The sequence below is a fragment of the Myotis daubentonii genome, chromosome 6, assembly GCF_963259705.1.
Source record: "Myotis daubentonii chromosome 6, mMyoDau2.1, whole genome shotgun sequence".
Lineage (NCBI taxonomy): Eukaryota > Metazoa > Chordata > Mammalia > Chiroptera > Vespertilionidae > Myotis > Myotis daubentonii.
Genome location: NC_081845.1, coordinates 66,567,473 through 66,594,986, shown reverse-complemented (window position 1 = coordinate 66,594,986; position 27,514 = coordinate 66,567,473). Strand labels below are relative to the sequence as shown.

At 42.5% G+C, this 27,514-nt stretch overlaps 1 protein-coding gene across 9 annotated transcripts in view; it reads left to right on the top strand.

The window, feature by feature from the left end:
• The first annotated feature begins 11,297 nt into the window (after positions 1-11,297).
• Positions 11,298-27,514, top strand: part of SMAP1 (small ArfGAP 1) — a 126,597-nt gene continuing 110,380 nt past the window's right edge. For 2 of the 9 annotated variants that reach the window (XM_059701245.1, XM_059701248.1), the window contains exon 1: positions 11,299-11,669. In XM_059701245.1, coding sequence (XP_059557228.1) covers positions 11,552-11,669 — 118 coding nt within the window. In that variant the 5' untranslated portion in view covers positions 11,299-11,551. Of the gene's footprint in view, positions 11,670-27,514 lie in introns of all 9 variants that reach the window. The other 7 variants (XM_059701250.1, XM_059701247.1, XM_059701244.1 and 4 more) reach the window with 4 other exon arrangements.

The window sequence follows — 27,514 nt, the reverse complement described above, 5'->3', positions numbered from 1 at the left end:
ATACAGAGAAAAAGATTGCTTACTGGTCCTTCTTTCATAGTCTACTACTGTTACCATTTTAACATATTTTCTTCCAGAGTTTTTTCTCAACAAGTTAATTAGAATATAATTATGATTAAATAGTTACATGTTATATAAATTCTTCATATCTCATTTTAATATTTATATGCTAGTCTATTATGTGGTTCTGTCATACATGATATATCCACTTACTTATTGATGGATATTAAGGTTGTTTCCAATTTTTCCCCCCAATGTTTTTATAATTTTACATAAATACATGAAGATTCCTCAGTGAATTCACTTCCAGTTGAAATATTTTGAAAATTAAACTAAAGTTAATTATATTCCATTTTCTGCCTCCACCCTCTTTTTATGCACAAAAATGGGAGTCACTGCCCTTATTTGAATCTTAGTTACTAAGACTATTGTGCATTATAGAAATGTCTATCTATCTATCTTCTCAGAAGGTGAAAAAACACAAAGCTATCCTCACAGGAAATTACCTGTATGAACATATTGTCTGTTATATGTTCTCACAAGTGAAGTGCCTGAGAAATTCTTAACAGGGATGAAAGGCAAAAGCTCAGCTATTTCTCAATTGACTTAATCATTGACTTAGTCATTGCGGGAAACAGCTCAGGCTGGAAACAGGTGGAGGATCCCTGACAGGTATAATAAGCTGTTTTCTGTCACCTCTGAACTTTTAAATGTAAATAGGTAGTTTGAGAGCACATTTAGATTTTCCCAAATGACGACTATAACTAGAAATGTTTCACTTGCCCTCTTTTCGATTTAATCTAACCATTTACTGGTTGTTCCAAATATTTGTTTTGTGATCAGAAGACTTGAAGGAGTTAACTGTATTTTGCAAATGTCTTACTTGTATTTGGGATTAATTTACTTCCACAGCAGGATCTGGCTTATTAGACCTTCAGATATTTCTAAAGAAAATTCTATGTTAGATGCATCACTGAAATGCTTGCTGTCTTACCGGGAGCCAACATGAAAACAGCTTGATGGAGTAAACTTATTTTTGGCTTTTTCTTCTGGTGAGTTTTCCACAAAACAGCCAGCCTTTCTAAATGAGGTTGACTCATTTATAAGATTTCAGAAGGGACTAATTAGTAATATAGGTTGATTGGGGGTTATATCTATTTTTTAAAAAAATCACATACAGGGAAGCATTTGTTTGTAAAATTACTTCCCACCAACCACAGCATTAACAGTGTGGCTATTGCCAAGAAACAAAGCCTATGATTCTTTATCACTTACTACAATTGGGCCGATTGTAGTCAGTGACACTCAACTACATGATTTTACAATTTTCCGGGTTTAGGGAGGTGATAACAGAAACTCTGACTTCTTGTTTTATAGATAAATCTTCATTAATTTTTCAACATAGAGGCTATAACTGAAGTCCCTTTGCAGGCCTTTCCTTTGGGGATTGAACGCAGATGGCAGGATATGGCACATGAGCCTTGCAGTTGAGGGAACAGGGACCATGAGGTCCCCTTCCAAGCTTCCTGCCCGATCCTGACCTCTGTGGGGGAGGCTTTTTCAACCCCACCAAGACTGGACCACCCCTACTTCCAAAGAACATGGAGACAACATTTTCAGGGTTGAATGTCCTAACCTTGAATCTGACTGTCCTCCAGGGAGAATAAGCCATTAGATTAACGTGATTTTCAACCTTTTTCATCTCATGCAATTAGTAATCAATTAATTACTACAATTCTGTGGCACATCAAAAATATATTTTTTTGCTGATCTAACAAAACAATAGATATACTTATGATTCATTTACATTGGATGGCTATTGCCATGCTGTCTGTTGTCATTTTTTTCATTTGACAATCTAAAGAAAAAGAAGTCAGTGCCTCTCATTAAATAGTCAAGTATTGCATGCTTTAAAAATTCTTGCAGCACATTGGTTGAAAACCACTGGTCTATATTAACTATTGCTCTTCTCTTACTATTTTCAGCTACATTAAGTCCTCCAATTAACTCGTAATTCCTAAAGAAATAGGGTGTCTCTTTGCTATTTACATGCTTGTAAAACCTCACCCTCACACTGCTTTTCCCATTCCCCACTCTCCTTTGTCTGGCTATTTTTACCTCTCATTGTCTAGAGGTCAACTTCCCTGACCATACCTTGTCCCACTAAAAACAAAAACAAACAAAAGAACCCAAAATATAATAATTTTAAAAAATAACAAATTTAGAGCCTTATGCTGCTTTCCCACAGCACCCTGGACTTTGGCTTTAAATAGCATCTATACTCTATTAGAATCACCTGTTCACTTGGGGCTGGGGAGCACCTCCCCTGTAACATTCTTGAGAATACTGTTTTGTTCACCTTTATTTGCCATTATGTTAAAGAGGTATAAGATGCAGTTCAAAGGAATTTGCAATCCAGTCGTGAGAAAAATGTGTATCTATGTAAAGCCAATAGTAATTATATATATATATATATATATATATATATATATATATATATATATATATATATATATATATATATGTGTGTGTGTGTGTGTGTGTGTGTGTGTGTGTGTGTGTGTACTGGTAATTATTAGATTAATAGGAATTTATAGACAGGAGTGATCCATGAAGGCAGGAGCAATCTAAGGAGACTTTTTGGGGAAGTTGAGGTTAGAATTGGCCAAATGTTGCTGTTAATATAGGACTGGGGAAGGGAGTTATTCCTATTTATTATTGATTTGCAGGAGTTCTTTAAATATTTCCTAAACAAGTATTTTGTATTTATCATATACTAAAATATTTTCTCAAAAATCTATAGCTTGCCTTTTCATTTTATTTTTAAAATATATTTTCCAAATTTTATATTTCCTGTTTTCCCTCAGCTTTTTGGGGGGTATAATTGACACATAATACTGTGTAAGTTTGAGATGTATAATGCCCTTTTATTTTCTTAATGTTGCCCTTTGAAGAGCAAAAATTTTAAATTTTAATAAAGTCTGATTTTTAATTTTTTCTCTTTTGGTCAATGCATGTGGTGTCCTAAGAAATCTCTGCCTATCCTACACTTTAAACATCTAATAACAAATTTTAAAACAATTTAAAATAAGCCTATATCTATTTCCTTTCCTCCTACCTCCTAAAATGATGCTACTTTTAGTTTTAAAATTACTAAGATGATATGCACTGTTTTGGGAAGAAGGTCAAGAATGAGAATAGCAGAAAATTTCAGGTGTAAAATGTCTCATCTCAGTAAGGTTTCCAAACCTCAAAGTCCTAGAAGAAAAGGAATAGGTACCTTTAAAGACTAGCAAAACAAGCTAACTTCTATGAGAACGTGACCCTTTGACTACCATCAAATGGTACACGGCTTATTATCAATAATTTTGGTGCTGTATATGAATAAGTTCTAGTTTGATTTTTTAAATCTAACAAACAAAAGAAGAATGCATTGGAAGACTTGGTGGGGTAGTCAAAGAATCCAAGTGAAAACTAAAGAGCTAGTTTTCAGAAAGGACAGGAACTAGAGTCGCTGTGAGGATCAAAGAGATGCATAGACTTCCACAGGGATGAACCATCTCCAGCTGTTTCTGTCCTTGTGTTACTCCTCTCAAGTTCAACTTTCAAGAGGAAAGTACCTAAGTGGCCTAATTTGGTCACATGGCCTGGGGAGATACAGGGACCTTGGTTGACAGTCCCCCCTTCAAAACTGGATTCAACAGAGAAAGAGAATAGTTCCCCAAAGAAAAATAGGGCACCGCTGCTAGAGAAGGGGGGTGGGGATGACTCTAGGAGGGTAAAAACAATGCATGCTCACCACACCCTTAAAAAGGCAGAACATATATCTTTCAACTTGTGGTTATGTCCCCTGATTAAGTAGGATGAAATTGCCTTTATTTACGTACCTTTAATCTTCCCTCAAATAACTGGGCTTGGTTGAGTTAAATTATGTTACTGACAAAAAAGTCAAATTCGTGAAAGCAGAGTACACCTGATTAGAGCCCGTCCCAGGTTAGTTTGTTGTTGTTATTACTTTTTTAAATGTTGGTGTTGACTGTGTATTCTGATTAGTTAGAACTTTTAACTAATTTAGATGCAGAAACTATGAGAAATCTACTATTAAGTGAGGGAAAGGGATAACACTGAATAAAATATAACTTGACCAAGATCAGAAGTGAGTTAGGAGTGATGTAAACAGGTTTTGTGCATTAGAGTCCATTTTAAAAATTGCTTTAGAAGTTATGTTGCTTGCCCTGGACCAGTTGGTGGAGCATCATTCCGTACACCAGAAAGTTGTGGGTTTGATTCCTGGTCGGGGCAGAACCTGGGGTTTCAGGTTGGATCCCGATTGCGGCTGTACAGGATGTTTCTCTTTCACATCAATGTTTCTCTCTGTCTCTCTCTCTCCTTCTTCCTCTCTCTCTAAAATCAAATAAAAATCCAAAACATACACCTGGTGAAAAATTAAAAAAAATTTTGTTTCTTAATTTTGCTTCTAGAAGCTATATGTTTTCATATACGAGTTCTTACCTTTAATCTTACTTGCTCATTCGTTCATCCCACAGATATTTATTAAGGCTTGCCATGTATATTAGCAGTGGGGACTGTGGAAATCTCAGACAAGGAGAGTGTAAGAGAACCTGACTTATGGATATAGACAATAAACTATTATAGAAATGAGGGATGGGCTATGATTGGTTTGTTCACTAATTTTTATCTCTAGACCTAGCACAGTACTGAAAACATAGAAGGAAGAAAAAAATATATATTGTTGCCCTAGCCAGTTTGGCTCAGTGGATAGAGGCTCTGCCTGCGTAATGAAGGGTCTAGGGTTTGATTCAGGTCAAGCGTACATACCTCTGTTGCAGGCTGGATCCCCAGATCCCCAACCGACCAGTGCATGCAGGAGGCAACCAATTGATCTCTCTCTCCCTCTATCTCTCTCTCTCCCCATCCCCCGTCTCTCCCCCTACCTTCCACTCTCTCTAAAAATCTATGAAAAAAATATCCTTGGGTGAGAATTAATAAAAAATATATTGTTGAGATGATAAATGAATGGAGGGAGGAGTCAACGCTCCTGTCAAAAGATTGGAGGATAATGGGAAGGGGCAGGTTCAGGAAAATTTTCTAAGAGTTGTTTAATTCTGCTCTAACAAAACGCTTAAAAGAAGAAGGCTAGAGTTGCCAAAGCCCAAACTTGAGAACTGGCTACCCCTCTGGGGGTTCCACGAGGTGTCTACCTTCAGATGCACATGTAGGCTGGTTATCCTGTCACCAACCAAGGATTGCAGGAGTTGACTGTGCTCTTCTGGCTCCTTGTAACCGGCTCTTTTTGTGCGACTGGGTACACTGGTTGCCCATTTGACCTCTAAAAATATTTCAATGTTTCTGTACTGGGGGTAAAAAGATGAGGCTCAATAATTTGGAAATCATGTTTTCCTACATTAAGTAGTGTAATGGTGTGGACTCTTGTATAATAGATTCTTGCTTAATACTGTATATTTGGAAATAAGTCATTTCTAAAGGAGGGTGAGAAAGAAGTGTGTGGAAACCACACATCTGCAACAGACACCACACTCTGCCCATACTGAGGAGAGCCCGCTGGTATCTAAGGATAGATCAAAAGAATGCGCCACAAAAGTTTTTAGGAACCACAAAAGTTCCCTGATGTAACTTTTAAAAACAAAACAAAAATAAAATCTGGTCTTTTCTGGGTTTCCTCTCTTGGTGGGTGTGTATGTTGTTTATATATCTCCATGTTTGTGTGTTCCTCTTGCCTCAAAATACCTGGCCTCTCTCCAAGTCTTGTTATTGCTGGATCTAACTTGTTTTACTATTTTTCATCCCAGGTGGTAGCATGGCTCATGAAAAGAGCAGGTATTTCAATGCCAAAAATACCTAACCTCAAATGCCAGTTATATCTCTTAATATCGAGGCTACTTTCAACACAGTACTCATCTCTGAGCCAATTTCTGTGCTGGTCAGTGATATTTCCATTTCTCTTTCTAAGTACATGGTGGGATTACACTTCTGGTTCCCTCAATATTAGGATATGTAATGCACTTGCTTTGGCAATGGATTGGGTTTAGAAGTAGATGTGTCATTCCTGGGGAGAAGCCTCACCTTGTTGCCTTTCCCCTGGAACATGACAAAGACTCTATTGTCTCATCCCTGGAGCAGAATGCTTACCAACCCAATGGACATGTAGCATGATCAAGAAATAAACTGCTATTGTTTAACGTTATTAAGATTTGGGGGTTATTTGTCATTCAACATGAGTTGGTCCCTTCTGGTTGATGCTTCCTAATACAATAATGAGTATAATAAGATTTCCCTCAAAGAGTTGGTGTGAGGATTGTTAACTCACAGTAGGAGATTGAAAAGCAGTGGTTCTTAAGCCCATTAGCCCCATTTTCAGTTGTCCATGTCTATTGCTCTTATCAGACATTCCACCTGCACCTGCACACATGGCTCACTCTTGTTCATTTTACTCCTGCCGTACTTTTCCTTCATGTCTCTACTCCCCCAGTTTCCCTCTTTTTTCAGTGTCCTCCGTGGTATACCAGCTCCGTTGTGGTGCAACTCTCTAAACCTGTTTCTCATATTTTTATTCCAACTGGCAACAACATTTTAGAGTTGAAAAGGACTTCATCTCTCTAAGAATCTATTGAAACAGACCTTCAACTCCACTCTCCAGCCTTTCAATCATCTATGGACACCTTGACATCTGGACCTCATCAGAAGTTACTACTTCCCTCTGAGAGCTGGGTCACTAGGCACTCCCTTTTTTAAGATGTTATCATCCTTTTCTTAAGGACACCAAATCATCTCTGGCCTCAAAGGAGTCTGCAGTTCCTCCAACTTCATCTCTTCCACACACATTTTGGACTTCCCTTACCTTACATTCCAGAGTTAATCCTAGCAGTGCTTCTTATCCTGTACTTACCTTTAATTCACTTGTTTCTTTGCTCCTTCCTTCCTTCCTTCCTTCCTTCCTTCCTTCCTTCCTTCCTTCCTTCCTTCCTTCCTTCCTTCCTTCCTCCCTCCCTCCCTCCCTCCCTCCCTCCCTCCCTCCCTCCCTCCCTCCCTTTTGTCCTTCCTCCTAGCCGTCCCCATCCCTCCCTCAACATTCTACTGAGTAGCCCTGGGAAGCCTCACCAGATAATTCACTTCTCTTGTTTCTGGGCTAAAGACAAGTTGTGAAGGGAAATCATGAACCCATAACTGCATGTATTGACTAAAGCAGAAATAACTGGCTTTTCTGGAGCAATTGGCATTAGTCTTCATCCTTACTTCTTAGAAAACTCTCCTCCCATGGCCTCTGGTTCTCTTCCTGGACATATTTCACCTCACTTTTCAATGGTTCACTTTTCTCTGTCTGCTTCTCATTTAGTTGGCAAATCCTAGAGTTTTGTGCTTGGGACTCTTCTCTTTTGAGTCTATATTCTTTTTCTTGAGCAGCAGTTCTCAACCTGTGGGTTGCGACCCCTTTGGCGGTCGAATGACCCTTTCACAGGGGTCGCCTAAGACCATCCTGCATATCAGATATTTACATTACGATTCATAACAGTAGTAACATTACAGTTCTGAAGTAGCAACGAAAATAATTTTATGGGTGGGTCACAACATGAGGAACTGTATTTAAAGGGCCAGAAGGTTGAGAACCACTGCTCTAGAGAAATACCATCCACCCTAGGGCTTCTATGACCATTTAAATGTAGATGATGCAAGTGACTTTCACCAGCACCTTCTCCTTAGAAATAGATAGACAATGTCCCAGTAGACATTTGGAGCTGAATGGATGTCCTATGAACACCTTAAACTTAACATGTCCTCAAGCAAACACCTTTCTCCTCAACCCCAAATCTGTACTGTCCCTTCTATTCTTGAGCTGGATTAATGGCATCACCATTTACCTGTCTCCCAACTTAGTAACCTTGGTGTTATTCTCACTTCCTTTCTCTCAACCTCCACATATGGTCAGCTGCCAAATCTTGCTGCCTCTAAATTTAAAACATCATTTGATTCTGTCTCTTCCAAACTGTAGGCTCCTGGCTTAAAATAGGCCATCAGCATATCTTCTTTAGGCTGTATTACAAGAGTACTGTCTGTAATCTGTTTCCCCAATAACATTTTTTTCCCAACCACGTTCTCCAGCCTGCCGCTATGATTTCAGAAAACAAAGCTAATCAGGTCTTTTCTCTGTGTAAAACCTCCTGCTGGCTCTCTATGCCCCTGGAGTAAAATTCAAACTATGTAATTTGGCTACAAAGCTTTTAAGTTCCTGGCCTCAAATCTACTTCCCCACTTTGTTTCCCTTTCTACCTACCTGTTCTCCATTCACATTCTAGGTTCCTGTTGCCTCATATTCTCACTGAAAGGGCGAGGGCTACGCCCTCCATCTTGCCCCAAGGTAAGGGCTACGCCCTCCATCTTACCTTGGCCATGTGCTTGGCAAAGGCTTCTTCCCGGAAGCCCAAGCCTCTGCTACTCTGCTAGCCACACCCAGGACTTCTTTAAACTAGCCAGTGACGGTCAAGGGAGGTGCGCACCATGGATATGACCACATCCTGTGTGGTGGGACCGACTTGCGCCTGGCCAATCGGCAGGGCCCACGGTCACCTCTCCTCCCCTTACTCCACCCCCCAATAAAACTCCTTCCCACCGGGCTAGCCCTCTCTCTGCCACTGGGCTTACCGTTGGGTCGGTGAGTGTGGTCGGGGAGCCGAACTAGTTTGAATAAAGACTCTCTGCTTTTGCATCGGACTTGGCTGGCTCCCTGTTGGTCTATTGGGAATCTTGAAATCTGGGCATAACACTCACTACTTCCAGCTCATAACTTTCAGAAGTCTCTACTATTTTTTCAAGATATTCCTTTTCCTCTTCTCAATCCCTATTACTTGAAAAATTCCTACACCTGTTAAAACCAAAATTAAGCATCAGATACTCGGCAAAGTCTTCCCTGATTTTTCCAGGTTACTGATGTTCGGTTCCTTTTACTCCCAGGGTGCTTTATTATTTTAATTAAATTTATTGGGGTGATATTGGTTAATAACATTATATAAGTTTAAGTATACAATTCTACAATACGTCATCTATCTATTGCATTGTATGTTCACCATCCAAAGTCTAGTCTCCTTCTGTCCCCATATATTTGACTCCCAGGGGGTCAGATGTGCTATAGACTATACGGTGTGGCTGTTAATTGTTCTATTTACATATTTATATCTCTACTAGACTGTAAGGCATACAAGCTTCTGATTATCAGAGAACTAAATAGAAATTGTTTAATAAATATTGTTGAATGAATGCAATGTTATTTTCCTTCCAAGATGGTTTTGGTATCAGTGTCTTGTCTTCTTTTCCACTCTTCCTGTTACATCCCTAATAAACCATCAATTTAAACTTAGATTTTTAATAGTCTCTAGGTTGATAATCTAGAGCAGCACAGTTCAATAATATAGCCTCTAGCCACATGTGGCGATTGAGCACTCCAAATGCAGCTAGTCCAAGTTAAAATGAGCTGTAAGTGTAGAATATGCACCAGATTTTGAAGATAATATGAAAAAAATGTAAAATATAGCACTAATAATTTCTATACTGCTCACACTTTGAAATATTTTGAATACATTGGGTTAAATAAAATTAAATACTATTGACGTTAATTTCACTTGTTTCTTTTTTATTTTTAAATTGTGGCTATTAGAAAAGCTTAAAATGCATATGTAGTGTGCCTTGTATTTCTGTTACATTGCTGTGATCCTTCAGTCCATCATGTAGATCATTTCTTGGTGGTAAGCCTGTCTTCTGTTTTTTTTCTGAATTCTTGCAGTGCTAAGCAGAATTTTCTGAGGGGAAAACACTAAAAAAATGGTGCTTGTTAAATGGCTACTGCTGAACTAACTTTCCCAAAACATCCTTTTTTTTTAATGCTATTATTCTAGTTGAAGAATCTACAGATTTACCATTGTTAACTGTCTCAAAGTCAGATTGCTTTGTCTGGTTCCCCAGCCTTCTTTAATCCTGTTGCACTTGTCCTAAGTAGTACCCCTGTCCTTCACTCTCTTTTCCAAGCTACTTGAAGTCTTTGTGCTTTGTGCAGGCTGCTCCTGCTCAATAGTTCTCTCTCTCGGTTCTCATTTAAAACAAGCCAATCTTCAAGATATGGCTTAAAAGTTCTACCTCCCACAATGTTCTTTTTTGTTTATTGGAACTCACCCTGATGTCCACCTAATTATTATTTGTCAGAATTACAGTTTAAACTGTAATTTATTTAATTACTCAGCATCTCCACTGCCATTACAATTCAATTCAATTCCACAAATATTTTTTAAACCCTGTACCAAAAATGGGGCTAGGTGAGCAGGAGGATCACCTTTATCTAGGGCCTAGGCTTAGAATTGGCCCTATAAATAAGCATGAGACACATACTCCTGCTCATTGCCTTTATTAGCATAGACCTGACCACAGGCATGGGCCATGTTTATTCTAATTACACAACCCCCATATTAGAAATTGCTAGTACAACACCAACATGCCAAAAACATTCAATGGCCTCACCCAGGGTTCAAATCCCATGAGGCAGGAGTGGAAACTCTGGGGTCTAATCAAAAGGGTCTCCTTAGTTTTCTTTTTCATGAATTAAAGATCACTGTTTATACAGCTTCTTGTTAAAGTGACACCGCTCCGTATGGAAGGCCTTATTGACAGATGTTTTACTCCTTTGGATTTGAATCTCAACTCCTCCATTGGGTAGCTCATTGTAACCTGGGCAAATTACAAAATTCCGCACCTCATTTTCCTCTATGTACAATGAAGTTAACAGTATTACAGGGTTGTGATAGGGGTTAAATGAGTTAATCGTTCATGGCGCAGAATACTCAATGTTAGCCCTCAGTGTATGTCTCTCTCTTATAATGTAAGACTGTCTTGTCTACTTTTTTTCTATGCGTTCCTCTAGTTTCCAGGGCGGTGCCTGTTTCACAACTGCAGAGGAATAAACGTAGAATGAACAAACAAATCCACCCAGTCACGTTTATTTTTGCATTTCCCATGCTGTGCCCCATCAGCAAAGCTAAGAAAGCAGGTGAAAGTGGTCTCTTTGTAGAATATCTTCCCTACGGGGTTTTACCCGAGGCCCTCCACGACAGGCGCATCTCAAACCTGGGGAAGCTCACAGCGGGCAGAGCAAGTCACAGCACTTCGCTGGGATCACCTTGCGCTAAGGGCCTGGTCGGCTTCCCGGGACGTTCGGCGCATGCGCAGCGCGACCGGCGTCTGCGTTCCTTCCGGCGGCGCCACCCGGAAGTCGCGGCCGGTCCCTTCCTCCCTCCGCCTCCCTCGCCGGCTGGGGCGGTGCGTGCGGGGCGGTCCGGCGAGGAGGCGGGACACGTCGGCGCTAGAACCGCCGCCGCCGCCGCCGCTGCAACTCCTGTTCCATCTACCGCTTCCTGGGGTGAGTCCGCCCGCGGTCCCGGCGGCGCCAGGTGCGTGTCTCCAGCCGGGCTCCTGCCTGCGTCCGCCGCCGCCGCCGCCGTAGCTGTTCCGGGCTCCCTGCCCCGCTGCCGAGATGGCGACGCGCTCCTGCCGGGAGAAGGCTCAGAAGCTGAACGAGCAGCACCAGCTCATCCTGTCCAAGCTGCTGAGGGAGGAGGACAACAAGTACTGCGCCGACTGCGAGGCCAAAGGTAGCGCGGACGTCTCCTTCCCTGGTCCGGGCCTCCTGCCGCCGGTGACCTTCCCGTGGCCGCCGTGCCCCGGGCCCGAGCGGAGGCGGCGGCTGCGCCCGGTCGGCCCCGGCCCTGAAGGGAGGGCGGGCGCGGGGCTGCAGTGGACCCTCACCTCCGCCCGAAACGGCGGCGAGGTCAGGCCCACGGGCGCCGTCCCAGCCTCTGCTCCTACCCGGCCCCGGCGTTGAGCCAGTGCCGGCGTCGCGAAGCTCGGACCCTGCACAGGGCCGGGCCGGGCGGGGCGGGTCTCGGAGCGCGGATCCGGGCGCCGGCCTGGGCAGTGCTGGGGCGTAAAAGGTTGCCCTTCTCCCGCCGTAGCTCACAGGTACCTCCATGGGTGGCTACCCTCAAGTCTCCTTCCCCGTAACTTCCTCCTCCCTCTGCCGGCGCCGGTGCTCGGTATTCCAGGTGGAACCCTACCTGCCTGCCCATCCGACAGCTTTTGTACTGGGCTTTTGCTTCTGCTTCCGGAGAAAGAGTATAGGATGGTGGTCCTTTTTGGTGGGTTGTAGTTTACTGAATTTGGGAGGGGTCATTGTTATTATTAGTAGTATTTCTTACTTTGGATATTAGCCATATTGAACAGGAATTTTATTACACGAGTCTCTTGGACAGCGGGCTTATGTTCCTGAAGATTTTAATAATTAGGTTGTCTCTCAACCGCTTGTTTGGGCGAATATGTGAACACAGGCTTGTGTGCCCCATAAACATTCAGGGTACATTTTAAAGATTCAGAGATGAAAAAAAAAATCTAATTTTAATTTGTTCAGTTGGAGGGCTTTCAGCTTCAGCCTTTGGAATAGATGCACTATTTTTAGCCTATATGTTTTGGATTTGGAGATCTGATGTATATTTAATGTCTTATAACTAATCTCATGGGAAAAGTGTTCCAGATTTTTAAAACCAAATCTCTCACGTGGTTAGGAAGAGATCTTGCTTATTTGTAAATTGGTTTATTTGTTTATTCGGTGAGAAATAGGTAGGTCTCCAAAACAGGAGTCAGTCAGTCTTTGGGAATGTCATTTAAGATTTCTGCATTATTTGACCTGGACTTTTCCTGAAGCTTTACTGTTCTTCCGCAGTACTGTATAAGTGAGTCACATTTCAGTAGGCTGATGTTTGATTTGACTAAGCCACACAGCATCAGTAAGTGACTTCACTACCATAACAGGTCCTGGATTACTGTAACTAGACCATCTTATGAGCACTTTTCAGTATAGTAAGTTGATTGCACAAACCTTCTATTTAGTCTATGTGACTTTTCAGGTGATGAATTAAAAATGCCTGATTGTTGTAGTAATATTTATTTACCTGATATTATGTGTGTGGTGTTTTGGGGGAATACTCTTCTGTATTGAGGCTCAGTTGCTCAGTCATCACTGCGCTAGTAAAACACTGTATTTAGGAAGTAAGGAAGGAGGAAAGCATGACCCAGGTGCAGTATCCTGTTATTGATGCTACTCTTACCAAATCTGTTGAGCAACTGGAGAATAAGAACAGGCAAATGGAGCTGAACTCTCCTCCTGGCCTCATTCATGGTTCTGTTGGTTATTAGTCGTTGGCACTTTATGAAGCAGTGAGGATTTAGAGCCCCTTGCCAACTCTATCTGATTCATTAGTTTAAAACTTGGGCTGCATGTTGTCCTCCTTTTTTTTCTCTCTTTCAATTCTTTGTCTTTTTTTAAAGATTAAAATATTCTGTTATTTGATTTCATTAATCAAGGAAATGTATATCTCCTTAATTCTGCTGTAAAACATATATATATATATCTCTTATTGACCTATGAGGATTTGAATCGTGCTCTCTTTAAGGCAAAGTTAAACATTTGACAAGTCTAATCATACTATGTCCTGATGCACAGATTTGTGCAAATTGAAAGGAAATTAATTAGAAGAAATATTTTAATATTACTATTTGCCCTTTCTCTATAATAGAAGTGTCAACCAAATTCACGATTGACAATGACGGATTGAAACACATGCTTGTGATTGGCACCAGCGAGAGCTTTACTAGTATATGTATCGCACATGTGTGAGTCAACTTAGCCTTTTTTATATATATATAGAATAAACTTGCTTAATTAGACCTGCTTTCTGATATAGCTAAACTTTTTCCAGCCCAGTGAAGCACCCCAACTTCTCTTTCAGGTAATTGTCAGCAACACAGCAGTAAATACCAACACAAAGCAGATTATTATGGTAGATCATGTAGGGAGAACAAAGGGTAAAATATTCAACTGCAGCAGTGTTTGACTATATTCTGCACAGTGAGAAAACCTGAAGTCATTTTCAAGGTTCACCATTTCTTTTCCATCGGGCCAAGTTTTTAAACTTTCCCAATTTCCGTTTTCTGGCTAATGAAAAGAAAATAGGATTCTACCGAGTTTCCTATCTACCTACTCCAGGACTTCTGTGAGGATCAAATGAGATGAGGCACGGGAAAACACTTCACAGACATTTGGTTAAAGTGGAAAATGTTTGCACCTGGCTATAAAGCAAGTCGTGTTCCTGGGCTGAAGAAACTCCAAGGAGGCTAATTGTTAGGGAGAGGAAGTTGGGCGTTGCTATGTGACGTCATTACCCAGAGCCTACAGCGATTGTTTCAGGCTGGGCTGTGGGCTGCATTTTGCACCATGGGGTCTTGGCAGCATTGGCTGTGATTTGGTGGGGTGTCACTCCAGGGTGGTGGTGGGGCCTGTGTCCCACTTGGGGGGAGCTGAGTATTGGTTTGTTGGCGCCAGCCAGGTCCCTGGTGCTGTTTATTTTTAAACTAGAAGTCCAGTGCACGACTTCTAGGGAAGAAGGGGGAGCGGGGTCCCTCAGCCCAGCCTGTGCCCTCTCGCAGTCCAGGACCCCTTGCTCCTTACCACCTGCCCCGCCTGCTCACTGTTCCTTACTGCTTGGCTCGCTGCTCCTTAGCGTTGCTGCGGAGGCGGAGAGGCTCCTGCCACCGCCACTGCACTTGCCATCCGTGAGCCCAGCTTCTGGCTGAGCGGTGCTCCCAATATGGGAGCGCACTGACTACCAAGGGGCAGCTCCTGCATTGAGCGTCTGCCCCCTGGTGGTCAGTACGCATCATAGAACAGATTGTTCTGGTCCTTCACTGTAATGGTCAACTAGGCTTTTATTATATAGACTAGAGGCCCAGTGCACAAAAATTTGTGCACTTGGGGGTAGGGGGGTCCCTCAGCCCGGCCTGTGCCCTTTCACAGTTTGTGACCCCTCGGGGGTGACCACTTCTTGGCTTAGGCCTGCTCCCCGGGGGATTGGGCCTAAGATGGCAATCAGACATCCCTCTGGCAGCCGGGGAGCCCTTGAGGGATGTCCACTTGCCAGCGGGGAGCAGACCTAAGCTGCAGTCAGACATCCTTAGCGCTGCTGAGGAGGCAGGAGAGGCTCCCACCACCACCGCTGTACTGGCAGCCATCAGCTGGCTTGTGGCTGAGCAGAGCTCCCCGCTGTGAGAGCGCACTGACCACCAGAGGGCAGCTCCTGCATTGAGCATCTGCCCCCTGGTGGTCAGTGTATGTCATAGTGACCAGTCATTCCCAGTCTTTCTGCTGTTAGGGTCAGTTTGCATACCTTTTTACTATATAGGATAGAGGCCTGGTGCACGGGAGGGGGCCGGCTGGTTTTCCCTGAAGGGTGTCCCGGATTAGGGTGGTGGTCCCGCTGGGGTGCCTGGCCAGCCTGGATGATGGACTGATGGCTGTTTGCAGCTGGTCACACCCCCTTCAGGGTGGGGGTCCCCACTGGGGTGCCTGGCCAGCCTGGATGAGGGGCTGATGTGGGATTTAGCCAATCATCCATGTCAAAACTGCTTCTTTACACAAGAAGCTGATTCTAGACATTCTATGATCTTGTCTTCCTGCAGAAAACAACTAAAAAGGGCAGGATGATGGAAGATAGTCTCCATCTCACTTTTACTTTTATTTTTTTATTTTTATTTTTTATTTATTTTTTTTTTTACTTTTATTTTTTAAAAATATATTTTTTATTTCAGAGAGGAAGGAAGAGGGGTAGGGGGGAGGGAGAGAAACATCAATGATGAGAGGATCATCTCTCTGCTGCCCCCCTCATATCCCACACTTGGGATCAAGCCTGCAACCCAGGCATGTGCCCTGACTGGGAATCAAACTGTGACCTCCTTGGTTCATAGGTTGACACACAACCACTGAGCCACATCTGCTGGGCTCACTTTTGCTTTTAAATATTTAATAAGTGTATGTAATTGGTATAAACTAATTTTCATTCAGAACTCTTACCTACAAAGGAATCTTAGAAAGAAAACGTTTTAGCTTTCTGTTCTCTGAATACAAGAAGGCACTCCAGAAATAGGGTGGAATAGAGGTTGTGTGATCAAATCAGCAAATCTGCCATGGTTTCTTGTATCAGAATGAATAGAACATCCACATCTTGATCTGAACAGAACTAGAAAGTCCTCAGTCAGCCAATTTTTGTGTGTCTTTGGTTCTCTCTCTATCTCTGGGTATTTTAAGGGACTCTTCATGCCTGCTTTATTCTTTATTGAGTGCTGTACTTGTTGATTCATTTGCCATATACTTCATTAGCTCCTAAGTCTATGTGAAATACTATTTGCCTTCCTATAGGTGGTTGTCTCTTTTTGGGGGGGTAATATTCCATATTCCTGGGTAGATGACTTGGCCCTGCCTGGGCCAAATGTCCACCTCTGGTCATTTTGGCTTGGAGGCAGGAGGACTGCAAGAACAGCAAGTAGGAGTTTTCTTTTCTGTGGCCCACATCAGGCAAGTTCTTTAAGAAGGAGGTGTGAAATAAGTCAGTCAGAGAAAGACAATCACATTATCTCACTCATTTATGGAATCTAATGGACAAAATAAGCTGATGAACAAAGGAGATCCAGAGACATAGAAGCATTTGAGTCTCAGAGGGAAGGTGGGGGTGGGCGGGGAGGGATCAACTAAAGAATTTATATGCATACTAGTATATGCATAACCCTTGGACACAGACAATGGTGTGGTGAAGGCCTGGGGTGCGGGGTGGGGGGGCGTATGAGGTAAAGAGGGTCGTTGGGGAAAAGAAAGGGGAGATCTGTAATACTTTCAACAATAAATATAAATTTTAAAAAAGAAGGAAGTGTGGCATAAATAGTTAATATATCAAATGCAAGATTTAGAGGAAAATTTGATTCAAAACAGAGACACATGGTTTCCTCCATTCCTACTGGGGCTGGGGATCGAACCTGCAACCTAGGTTCCCTTGACCAGGAACTGAACCCGAGACCCTTTGGTGTGCAGGCCTACACTCTACCTACTGAGCATCTCTGGCCAGGTCTATGGGCATTTGCTTTCTAATTTTTGTGGTTACAAACAGCACACAACTATTTCCTCAGAATAAAATCTCTTATGTGAAAGATGTATGGTAGAGTATACCTGATTAAAGCCTGTTGGATTTGTACTATCTGGAATTGGAGCGAATTTACCTTCCTACCGCTAGTGTATAAAGTGTGGCTTACTCTGTTTACCCAACCTGTCACTGGGTATTCATGTTTTAAAGTTTTTTTAAAAAAATCTTCACCCGAGGATATGTTTATTCGTTTTAGAGCAGGGAAACGGGGGGTGGGGGCAGGAGAGTGAGAGAAAGAAAGAAAGAAACATGGATGGGAGAGAGAAACATTGATCAGTTGTCTCTTACACCCACCGTGACTGGGGATTGAATCCATAACCTGGTTATCTGCCCTGACTTAGAATCAAACCCACAAACTTTTGGTGTATAGGATGTTGCTCTAACCATCTGAGCTACCTGGCCAGGGCTGGGCATTCATGTTTTTGAAAAGTTTCCTTAATATAGTTGATGCAAATGGTATCATACTGCATTTTGTATTTTCTCTTCACTCTCTTCAATATGCTTATTGGTCATTTCCATTTTTTTAATGTTTTGTCCCTTCAATTTGGGGGCAATGGTGGGCTATCTTTTTCACATTTTTCTCTTGACTAGTCACATTGGACCATAACACAAAATTCCAGACAACATTGATTCCTCTGAATTCCTCTGGTAGGCCACACCATTCAATCCTAGATTCTGTAAACCCAGGAATAAGTGATGTTTGAGCATTTTGGACAGATTTTCAGTCTCCGATCTGCATTTTTTTGTAACTATGGAATGATAGGAAGTTTAGAGATAAAAGAGACCAGGCATGGTATCTGGTCTAATCTCCAGTTAGAGAGATGAAGCAGATCAAGAGAGGTTAAATTACTTGCTCAAAGCTGTGTCACAGTGAGAGAACATGGGGATGAACCCAACTTATCTGGAAACCTATCTGTTGCTTTGTACACCCACAAATGAATGTCACCCTTGTAAAAGGTCACTTTAGCCCTAGCCAGTTTGATTCAGTGGATAGAGCATCAGCCTGTGGACCAAAGGGTCACAGGTTTTGATTTCGGTCAAGGGTACATAGCTTGTTGGAGGCACCTCCTGGGCCTGTCCCTGGTCAGGGCTCGTGCAGGAGTCAACCAATTGGTGTGTTTCTCTCACTTCGATGTTTCTCTTTCCTTCTTCCACTCTCTCTAAAAATCAATAGAAAAATATCCTGCCGTAACCGGTTTGGCTCAGTGGATAGAGCATTGGCCTGTGGACTGAAGGGTCCCGGGTTTGATTCTGGTCAAGGGCATGTACCTTAGTTGTGGGCATATCCCCAGTGGGAGGTGTGCGGAAGGCAGCTGATAGATGTTTCTCTCTCATTGATGTTTCTATCTCTCTCCCTTCCTCTGTAAAAAATCAATAAAGTATATTTAAAAAAAAAAAAAGAAAAATATCCTGGGTGAGCATTAACCAAAAAAAAGTCACTTTAAGCTTTTTGTTTTTTCCCATTTGCTTTACATTCAGCCTTGTACACAATGAGAAAGAAGATAAATTCTGGGTTTTTATATTTAACCAAATCTCTGTTTAATGGCAGAATATCTACACTAATAAAAGACACACATGCAAATTGAACATACCTTCACTATGCCTTAAGCCATGCCCACCAGCCAATCAGAGTGACTATATGCAAATTAACCCAACCAAGATGGTGGCTGGAAGCCTGGAGCTGGAGCAAGCAGGAGGCTTGGTTGCCCCAATGATGGAGGAAGCCAAGCTTCCCGCCTGCTGCGGCCGGCTCTGAGCTCCACTCATAGCAACAAAGTTTCAATTATAGAAGGCAAATAAATCCCAGATACCTGCTTTCAGCTGGCCGTGGCCACGGAGCTGGAGTGAACAGGAGGCTTGGGTTGCCCCTGGCGATGGAGGAAGCCAAGCTTCCCTCGAGTCCGCTCTGGCTGGCTCTGAGCTCCTCTCAAGGCTACAAAGTTTCAATAATAGAAGGTAAATAAATCCCAGAATGAAAAAAAGAAAAAAAAAGGAGAGGCTGGGAGCTTCCGGGGGGGGGGGGGGGGGACGGGACTTAGCCAGCCTGAAAACGGCCCTCAGCCCCTCACCCAGACTGGCCAGGCAGCCCAGTGGGGACACCCCCCCCCACCCTAAAGGGGGTGTGGCCAGCCTGCAAACAGCCATCAGCCCCTCACCCAGGCTGGCCAAACCTCCATGGTGTGAGGCTCCCCACTGGCGGGGGCTTGACCAGCCTGCAAACAGCCATAAGCCCCTCACCCAGGCTGGCCAGGCACCCCAATGGGGACCCCCAAACTGAAGGGCAAACCAGTCGGCAAACACACATCAGCCCTCACCCAGGCTGGCCAGGCACCCTGGCGGGACCCTCACCCTGATCCGTGACACCCTTCAGGGTAAACCAGCCAGTCCCCACCTATGCACTAGGCCTCTATCCTATATAACAAAAGGGTAATATGCAAACTGACCCTAACAGCAGAATGACTGGGAATGACTTGTCACTATGACACACACTGACCACCAGGGGGCATTCAATGCAGGAGCTGCCCCCTGGTGGTCTGTGCGCTCCCACAGGGGGAGCTCTGCTCAGCCACAAGCCAGGCTGATGGCTGCCAGTACAGCGGTGGTGGTGGGACCCTCTCCCGCCTCCTCAGCAGCACTAAGGATATACGACTGCAGCTTAGGCCTGTTCCCTGCTGGCAAGTGGACATCCCCCGAGGGCTCCCGGGCTGCCAGAGGGATGCCTGATTGTTAGCTTAGGCCCAATCCCCTGGGGAATGGGCCTAAGCTAGCAGGTGTCATCCCCCGAGGGGTCCCAGACTGCGAGAGGGCACAGGCTGGGTTGAGGGACCTTCCTCCCATCCCACGAGTGCACAGATTTTTGTGCACCGGGCCTCTAGTTAAATTAATAATCAGAGTGAGGAATGATTACACATTAAGTGTTTACTTAATTGGTTTATTTAAACACAGATTTGGCAATAATGTAAACATGTTTTGAAACTTGGAATGCCATTTATTGGCGGTGTTAACTAGAAGGAAATGTTATCATGAAAACTGTAAATAGTGTGGAGAATAGCTTAAAAGCGAGAGGTGTTTGTAAATATTGTCCAGCCTAGTTTAAAAGAGAGAGGCATTTGTAAATATTGGATATCTTTGGGCTTTGAGAGAAATTTGCAAATAAAAAGCACTATCCTGTTTGTGAAAGAGTAAACAAAATAAGGAAATCTGTAATGTGCTTGCTTAAACTTTGAACATTTAAAGTCAGTTGAATGATGCTAAACCCCTGAACAGAGAAACACTTTTGACAAGGCTTAAACTTTAGGACAGTCAGGTGAAGCAAGGGTTATTGATTGTTTTAAATTAAGCTTTATTGCATTTTTTCTTTTTATCCTTTACCATGCTGATCAGTAAATTCTTAAATGATTACCATTGTTTAACATCTTTGCCAAAGTAAATCAGCATTTGAAAAATAGCAGGGGGATGTTTTCCCCTTAAGAACCTTCTAGGTTTTCAATGTCCTTATATTTTGAATTTATTTATGTATGTTTCTTCTTCCCAAGTTTAAGGGAGGACTAGAATAAAAATATGGTTATATAATATATAATAACTTTTATATTGTTTCTTCCCCCAATTGACTGAGTATTGCTCTGCTATTTTTGAGAGGCAACTGGTTCAGTAGCAAAAGCATGGGCTTTGAAGGCTGACTGCTCGGGATTAAAACTTCAGTTTTCCCATTGCTGTCCTGATTTCTTTCTTTTATTTTTCTCTCTTCCTTCCTCCCTCCCTCCCTCCTTTCCTTTCCTCTTTCCCTCTTTTTTCCTCCTTCCTTCTTTGTGGTGGGAGTGTGCTATTTAAACTTAAGCCTCATGTCATTACATGTAAAATGGCCATACCTGTGTCACAGGGATGTGAGGATCAACTGAGTTTGTGAAGTAATGTCTGGCACAAAGTAGTGTTTGATAATTATGTCAGGTTTCTCTCCTTTTTTTAAAGCACTCAGTCATTACTTTACAGGAAGCATTTGTGAATTATATTTTGTTTGGTAAACAATGTAATTGAATAGATTTTGAGACTAGATCCACACAAGAATACTTTTTGGAAGGTTCAGGAAAAAGTAGACTCTTTTTTTCTCTCTCTCTCTGTACACACACACACACACACACACACTGGCCATATTATTATGACTACCTGGCATTTGTAGGCAAATTAGCCATACACTGCATCGTACGGGATATGGAAGCCAAAGGCCTGTCCGAACATCTTTGCTGTCTGCAGTTATCAAGATAAAATGTCTCCAATTCTCACAGGAACACAAGGATTGGACAGTCGAGCATTGGAAAAAAGTCAATGGTCTGATGAATCACGTTTCCAGTTGCATCATGCACTTGGCAGAGTGAGAATTTGGTGGAAACAGCATGAAAGCATGCACCCCACATGCATGAGTACAACCCTTCAAGCTGGTGGGGGCAGTGTTATGGTTTTGGGCATGTTTTCCTGGCACGATTTGGGCCCTTTAATTCATGTGGAACAATGTCTGAATAGCACAACATACCTAAGTATCGTTGCTGATCAAGTTCATCCTATCATGTTGATGGCGTATCCCAATGGAGATGGCTTCTTCCAACAAGACAATGCGCCATGCCACGGTGCTCGTATTGTGCAGGAGTGATTTCAAGAACATGAGGGAGATTTTACCTTGCTTAGGTGGCCCCCACAATCACCAGATCTCAATCCAATTGAGCATTTGTGGGACGAAGTTAAAGGAGCCATTAGGGAGCTGGTTCCACAACCATCAAATCTCACAGAACTGGACAGTGCTATTTATCAGGCATGATGTCAGATTCCTTGCATCACCTTTCAACATCTCGTGGGGCCAATGCCAAGAAGAATCGCCGCAGTATTGAAGGCAAAAGGTGGCCCAATGAAGTGTACTGATGGGGTGGTCATAATAATCTGGCCACTCACGTTCAAATATATTCCACGTTCAAAGGCTGTTAAATCGTGTTGCTTACTCACATCTTCAGAAAAAAATCACTTCTGTCATGGTAAACAACCTGCTTTCCTATTCATAATGGTCTGGCCCTCTAGCAACTTCAGCGTGAAATTATAGCTAATTTGCCTAAAAATGTCAGGTGGTGATAATAATCTGGACACTAGTGCAGTGGTTCTCAACCTGGCTGCACATTAGAATCACCTGGGAATCTTTTTAAAATCCTGATTTCTGGGCCTCATCCTCTGTGAGGAAATTATGTATAATTTAGGGGTTGGGTGACATTTTATTTGTCAGGGTTATTTTGTTTTTATAGTTAACTCTTGGATAAACTGATAAAATTGACAAAAACTGGTTCTGGGGAGAACTGTCAGTTTATTTTTGAAAAATGTACATTTTTTAGCATATCCTTTCATTTTCAAGAAGTACAATTACTTTTGTGAAAGTGAATATACTGTGTCTTTAGATTGAGTACAGTTGGACTAAACATTGAATTGGCATGTGGTGTTTATAACGTATCTGCCCTCTGCTGGTGAAAATGCATTATTGCTCACAGTACCTTCAGTGATTTCTTTGAATTAAATAATACTCTATAATATTATAGAGTGACCATAAAATTAAACTTGGGAAAAATACCTTTATTGTTTGAAAGGAATATATTCTTTTAGGGCAGCCCTGCACAATGAATTATTCTGCCCAAACAGCTATGGCTGAGAAATATTATACTGACTTATTATTACACTGATGATTATTATACACTATGTGTTTGTGTGTATTATTTTTGATTTTTTCTGTAAGTTCTAGATCTTCTCTGTTCAATGTGGTATGTGGTAGCCACTAGTCATATGTGGTTATTTAATTGAAGGTAAATATTCAGTTCCTTCATTCCACTAGCCACATATCAAGGCTTAATAGCCATACGTGGCTAGTTGCTACTGTGCCAGATTAAAGACTATTACAGAAAGTTCAACTCAGAGTCATGTTCTAATTTTAAAATTTTATATAATAAGGATAATTATTTTCATAAAGTAATCATTGTTCTTGAATTTGAAATGAATTTTTTTCATATACCTTTTTAATATAAAAGGGTATATCAATAAAGAACCCCTATTAACTTAGGGAGTCTGTGTAGAAGGATTTTAGTTAAGGTTTCTTGTTTTATATAATTTACTGTACATTACATATATTTATCACCAGATGATTACAGTATAGTTTTCTTAGTGTAGAACATTGAGCATTTCTAGTGTTTTTTTTTCCTTTGCTTTGAAGATTAAAGTTACTAGTAACTTAAAAATATGGCCATATTTTCTCTGCCTCTTTTTGGTGCATGTTTAGGGTGAAAAGAGAGAAACAGAGTTTATGACAATGTGAATCATAGCATAATATATGTTGGTTGGTTAAAAAAAAAATAGACACTTTGCCCAGCTACCTCTAATGTAACATCTTGAGAAATGATAGTACAATATCTTAACCAGAATTTTTGACATGGTGAGATCTATTCATTTTACTGTGATTTCTACAGTTTTATTTCTACTCACACATATGTACATATATATATGTATTTAGTTCTATGCAGTTTTATCATTTGCCACCATGGTCAAAATGTAGTACAGTTCCATAACCACTAGGATTTCTTGTGTTGCCCTCTTATAGTCACACCTTCCTCCCATTCCTCCCCACCTACTCTCCTTCCCCAATCTGTTTTCCACTTCTAAAATTTTGTCATTTCAAAATCCTATCTAATAAAAGAGAAACATGGTAATTAGCGTACGACCGCTACCCTTCCCATTGGCTAATCAAGGCAATATGCAAATTAACTGCCAGCCAAGATGGTGGCCGGCAGCCAGGCAGCTTGAAACTAGCATGAGGCTTGCTTGCTTCAGTGACAGAGGAAACCAACATTCCCCGCCTGCTGCTGCAGGCCTCTGAGCTGCAACTCTAAGCAACTATGCTACAAATATAGAAGCTAAACAAAACCCCAGAAACCTGCTTTAGTCAGCCGGGCTTCAGCCAGCAGGATCGCAACATTGTAAGCAAAGGCCAGAAACCTACTTTCAGCAGCGGAGGCCTAAGAGCTGGAGCCAAGCCTCAAAGCTAAAGCTGGCCCAGAATAAAAAGAAAAAAAAAAAAGAAAAAAGGGAGCGGTTGGGAGCTTCAGTCACCCGCCAGCCTGAAAACAGCCCTCAGCCCCTCACCCAGACTGGCCAGGCACCCCAGTGGGGACCCCCACCCTGAAGGGTGTGTGACCAGCTGCAAACAGCCATCATCCCCTCAGCCAGGCTGGCCAGGCACCCCAGTGGGGACCCCCACCCTGAAGTATGTGTGACCAGCTGCAAACTGCCATCATCCCCTTACCCAGGCTGGCCAGGCACCCCAGTGGGGACCCCCACCCTGATCCAGGACACCCTTCAGGGCAAACCAGCTGGCACCCACCCATGCACCAGGCCTCTACCCTATATAGTAAAAGGGTAATATGCCTCCCAGCACCGGGATCAGCGGAGCCGTGAGGCCTCCCGGCACCGGGATCAGCGTGACAGGGGGCAGCGCCCAAACCCCCTGATCGCCCTGTGGCTCTGTGTGTGACAGGGTGCGGTGCCCCAACCCCGTGATCGGCCCTGCTCTGTGTGTGACGGTGCGGCGCCCCAATCCCCCCCCGCCCCCGCCACGGGCCCTGCTCTGTGTGTGACGGGGTAGAGCCATAACCTCCCCATTGGCCCTGCCCTGAGTGTGAGAGTGGCAGCACCCCAACCCCCTGATCGGCCCTGCTCTGTGGGTGATAGAGGGCTGCACTCCAACCCCCTGATTGGCCCTGCTCCGTGCGTGACAGGGGGCTGTGCCCCAACCCCCTGATGGCCCCTGCTCTGTGAGTGACGGGGAAATGCCCCAACCCCCTGATTGGCCCTGCTCTGTGCATGACTGGGGGTGGCGCCACAACCTCCCCATTGACCCTGCCTTGAGTGTGACAGGGGATGGTGCCCCAACCGCCCAATAGGCCCTACCCTGAGTGTGACTGAGGGTGGAATCACAACCTCCCGATTGCCTTGCTCTATGTATGAAAGGGGGCGGCGCCCCAACTCCCCAATCGGCCCTGCTCTGAGCCCGACCAGGGGCTGCACCTAGGGATTGGGCCTGCCCTCTGCCACCCGGGAGCAGGCCTAAGCCAGCAGGTCCTTATCTCCCGAGGGGTCCCAGACTGCGAGAGGGCACAGGCCGGGTTGAGGGGCCCCCCCTCCCCCCCAGGAGCACAAATTTTTGTGCACTGCGCCTCTAGTATGCAAATATTTTCTACTCTAGCTTGTCTTTTTTTTTAATCCGAAGATATTTTTTTCCATTTTTTTTTTTCCAGAGAGAATGGAGGGGAGTGGCGAGGGGGCACATGTGCATGAGAAACATTAATGTGAGAGAGACTGTTGGTTGCCTTCCATTCGCACCCTGAACTGGCCAGGGATGGAGCCTGTCACCGAGGTACCTGGCCTTGACTGGGAATTGAATTGTGACCCTTTGGTTCATGGGCTGATGCTCTAAACACTGAGCCAAACCATCCAAGGCTGTAGCTTGTCTTTATATAATTGTCACATGGTCTTTTATAGATCAAAGTTTTTAATTTTGATGAGGTCCAATTTATTGATTTTTCCTTTTATGAAAACTTTTTCTTTTATGGTTTGGCAAGTCTGAGAACTCTTTCCTAACCCAAATTCTGAAGTTTTCTTCCCATGTTGTTTCCTAAAAGTTTTATAGTTCAGTATTTATGGCCAGGATCCACTTTGAGGAGCTTTTTGTATATGATCAAAGGTATGGATCAAACTTAAATTTTTTTTAAATGTGTGGATATTCAGTTCTTTCAACAGCATTTCCTGAAAATATTATTTTTTCTTCCCTGAAATTGACTATTTTAGAAATCTATTGACCATGTATGTCTGGGAGTATTTCTGGATTTCATTATGTTCTATTGGTCTATTTTCATGGCATTGTTACAATGTCTATATTGCTTGAATATAAGTCTTGAAGTCAGGTAGTATAAAGTCCTCCAACTTCGTTATTCTTTTTCAAAGTGTTTTTGCTATTCCAGCTTCCCTGAATTTCCATATGAATTTTAGAATCAGTTTGTCAGTTTCTACAGAGTAATCTTCTGGGATTTTAATTGGAATTGCTTTGAGCCTGTATATCCATTTAGGAGAGAATTGACATCTTTTACAATACAGAGTCTTTTAATCCATAAACCAAGTATATCTCAACATTTATTTAGATCTCATTTAATTTCTCTCAGCAGTATTTTATAGTTTTCAGTGTAGAGGTCTGGTGTCAACTTTATCTCTAAGTAGTTTTTTTCTTTTGTTTTTTTAAAAAATATATTTTATTGATTTTTTTACAGAGAGGAAGGGAGAGGGATAGAGAGTTAGAAACATCAATGAGAGAGAAGCATTGATCAGCTGCCTCCTGCATATTCCCCACCAGGGTTGTGTCCACAACCAAGGTACATGCCCTTGACCGGAATCGAACCTGGGACCCTTGAGTCCTCAGGCCGACGCTTTATCCACTGAGCCAAACCGGTTAGGGCTCTAAGTAGTTTTTATTTTTAAATGTTATTGGAATGATATTTTTTAAATTTCAGCTTTTGATTGTTGTTGGAATATGGAAATACAGTAGGTTTTTGCATATTCATCACTTATCCTACAACCTTGATAACTACAACCTTGATAACCCCAAATGTATTTGTTTTAGTAGCCTTTTTGTAGATCCTCTAAGATCTCCTACCTAGCTGATGTCATCTTCAATAATGACATTTTTTACTTCCTCTCCAATTGGTTGTCCTGTTAAATATGATGTTAGCTATAGGTTTTTCATAGATACTTTTTATCAAGTTGAAGAGGTTCCCTTCTATTATTACCAGTTTGCTGAATTTTGGGTTTTTAAAATATCAGAAATGGATGTTGGACTTCATCAAATGCTTTTTTTGCATCTATTGAGATCATGTAGGTTTTTTTTTCTTCTTTTTAAAATATATTTTTATTGACTTCAGAAAGAGGGAGAGATAATCATTTGTAGGCTGCCTCCTACAAATACCCCCAACCCCCACTGGAGATCGAGCCCGAAACCCAGTACCTGTCCCAACTGGGAATTGAATTGTGGCCTCCTCGTTAATAGGTCACTGCCCAACCACTGAGCCACACCAGCCAGGCTTTTTTTTCTTCTTCTTATGTAGCTTTGCTTTTATAGTTCTTTAATATAATGAATTACCTTGATTTTGCATGTTAAACTAACCTTGCATTCTTGGGACAAACCACACTTGGCCATGATGTAGTATTATCTTTTTATATGTCCCTGGATTTGATTTGCTAAAACATTATTATTATTTTTTTTAGGTTATCCTTTTTTTAAAAAAATTTTGTTTTATTGCTTAAAGTATTACAAAGAGTATTACATTTGTCTCTCCCCCCCCCCCCCAACATTC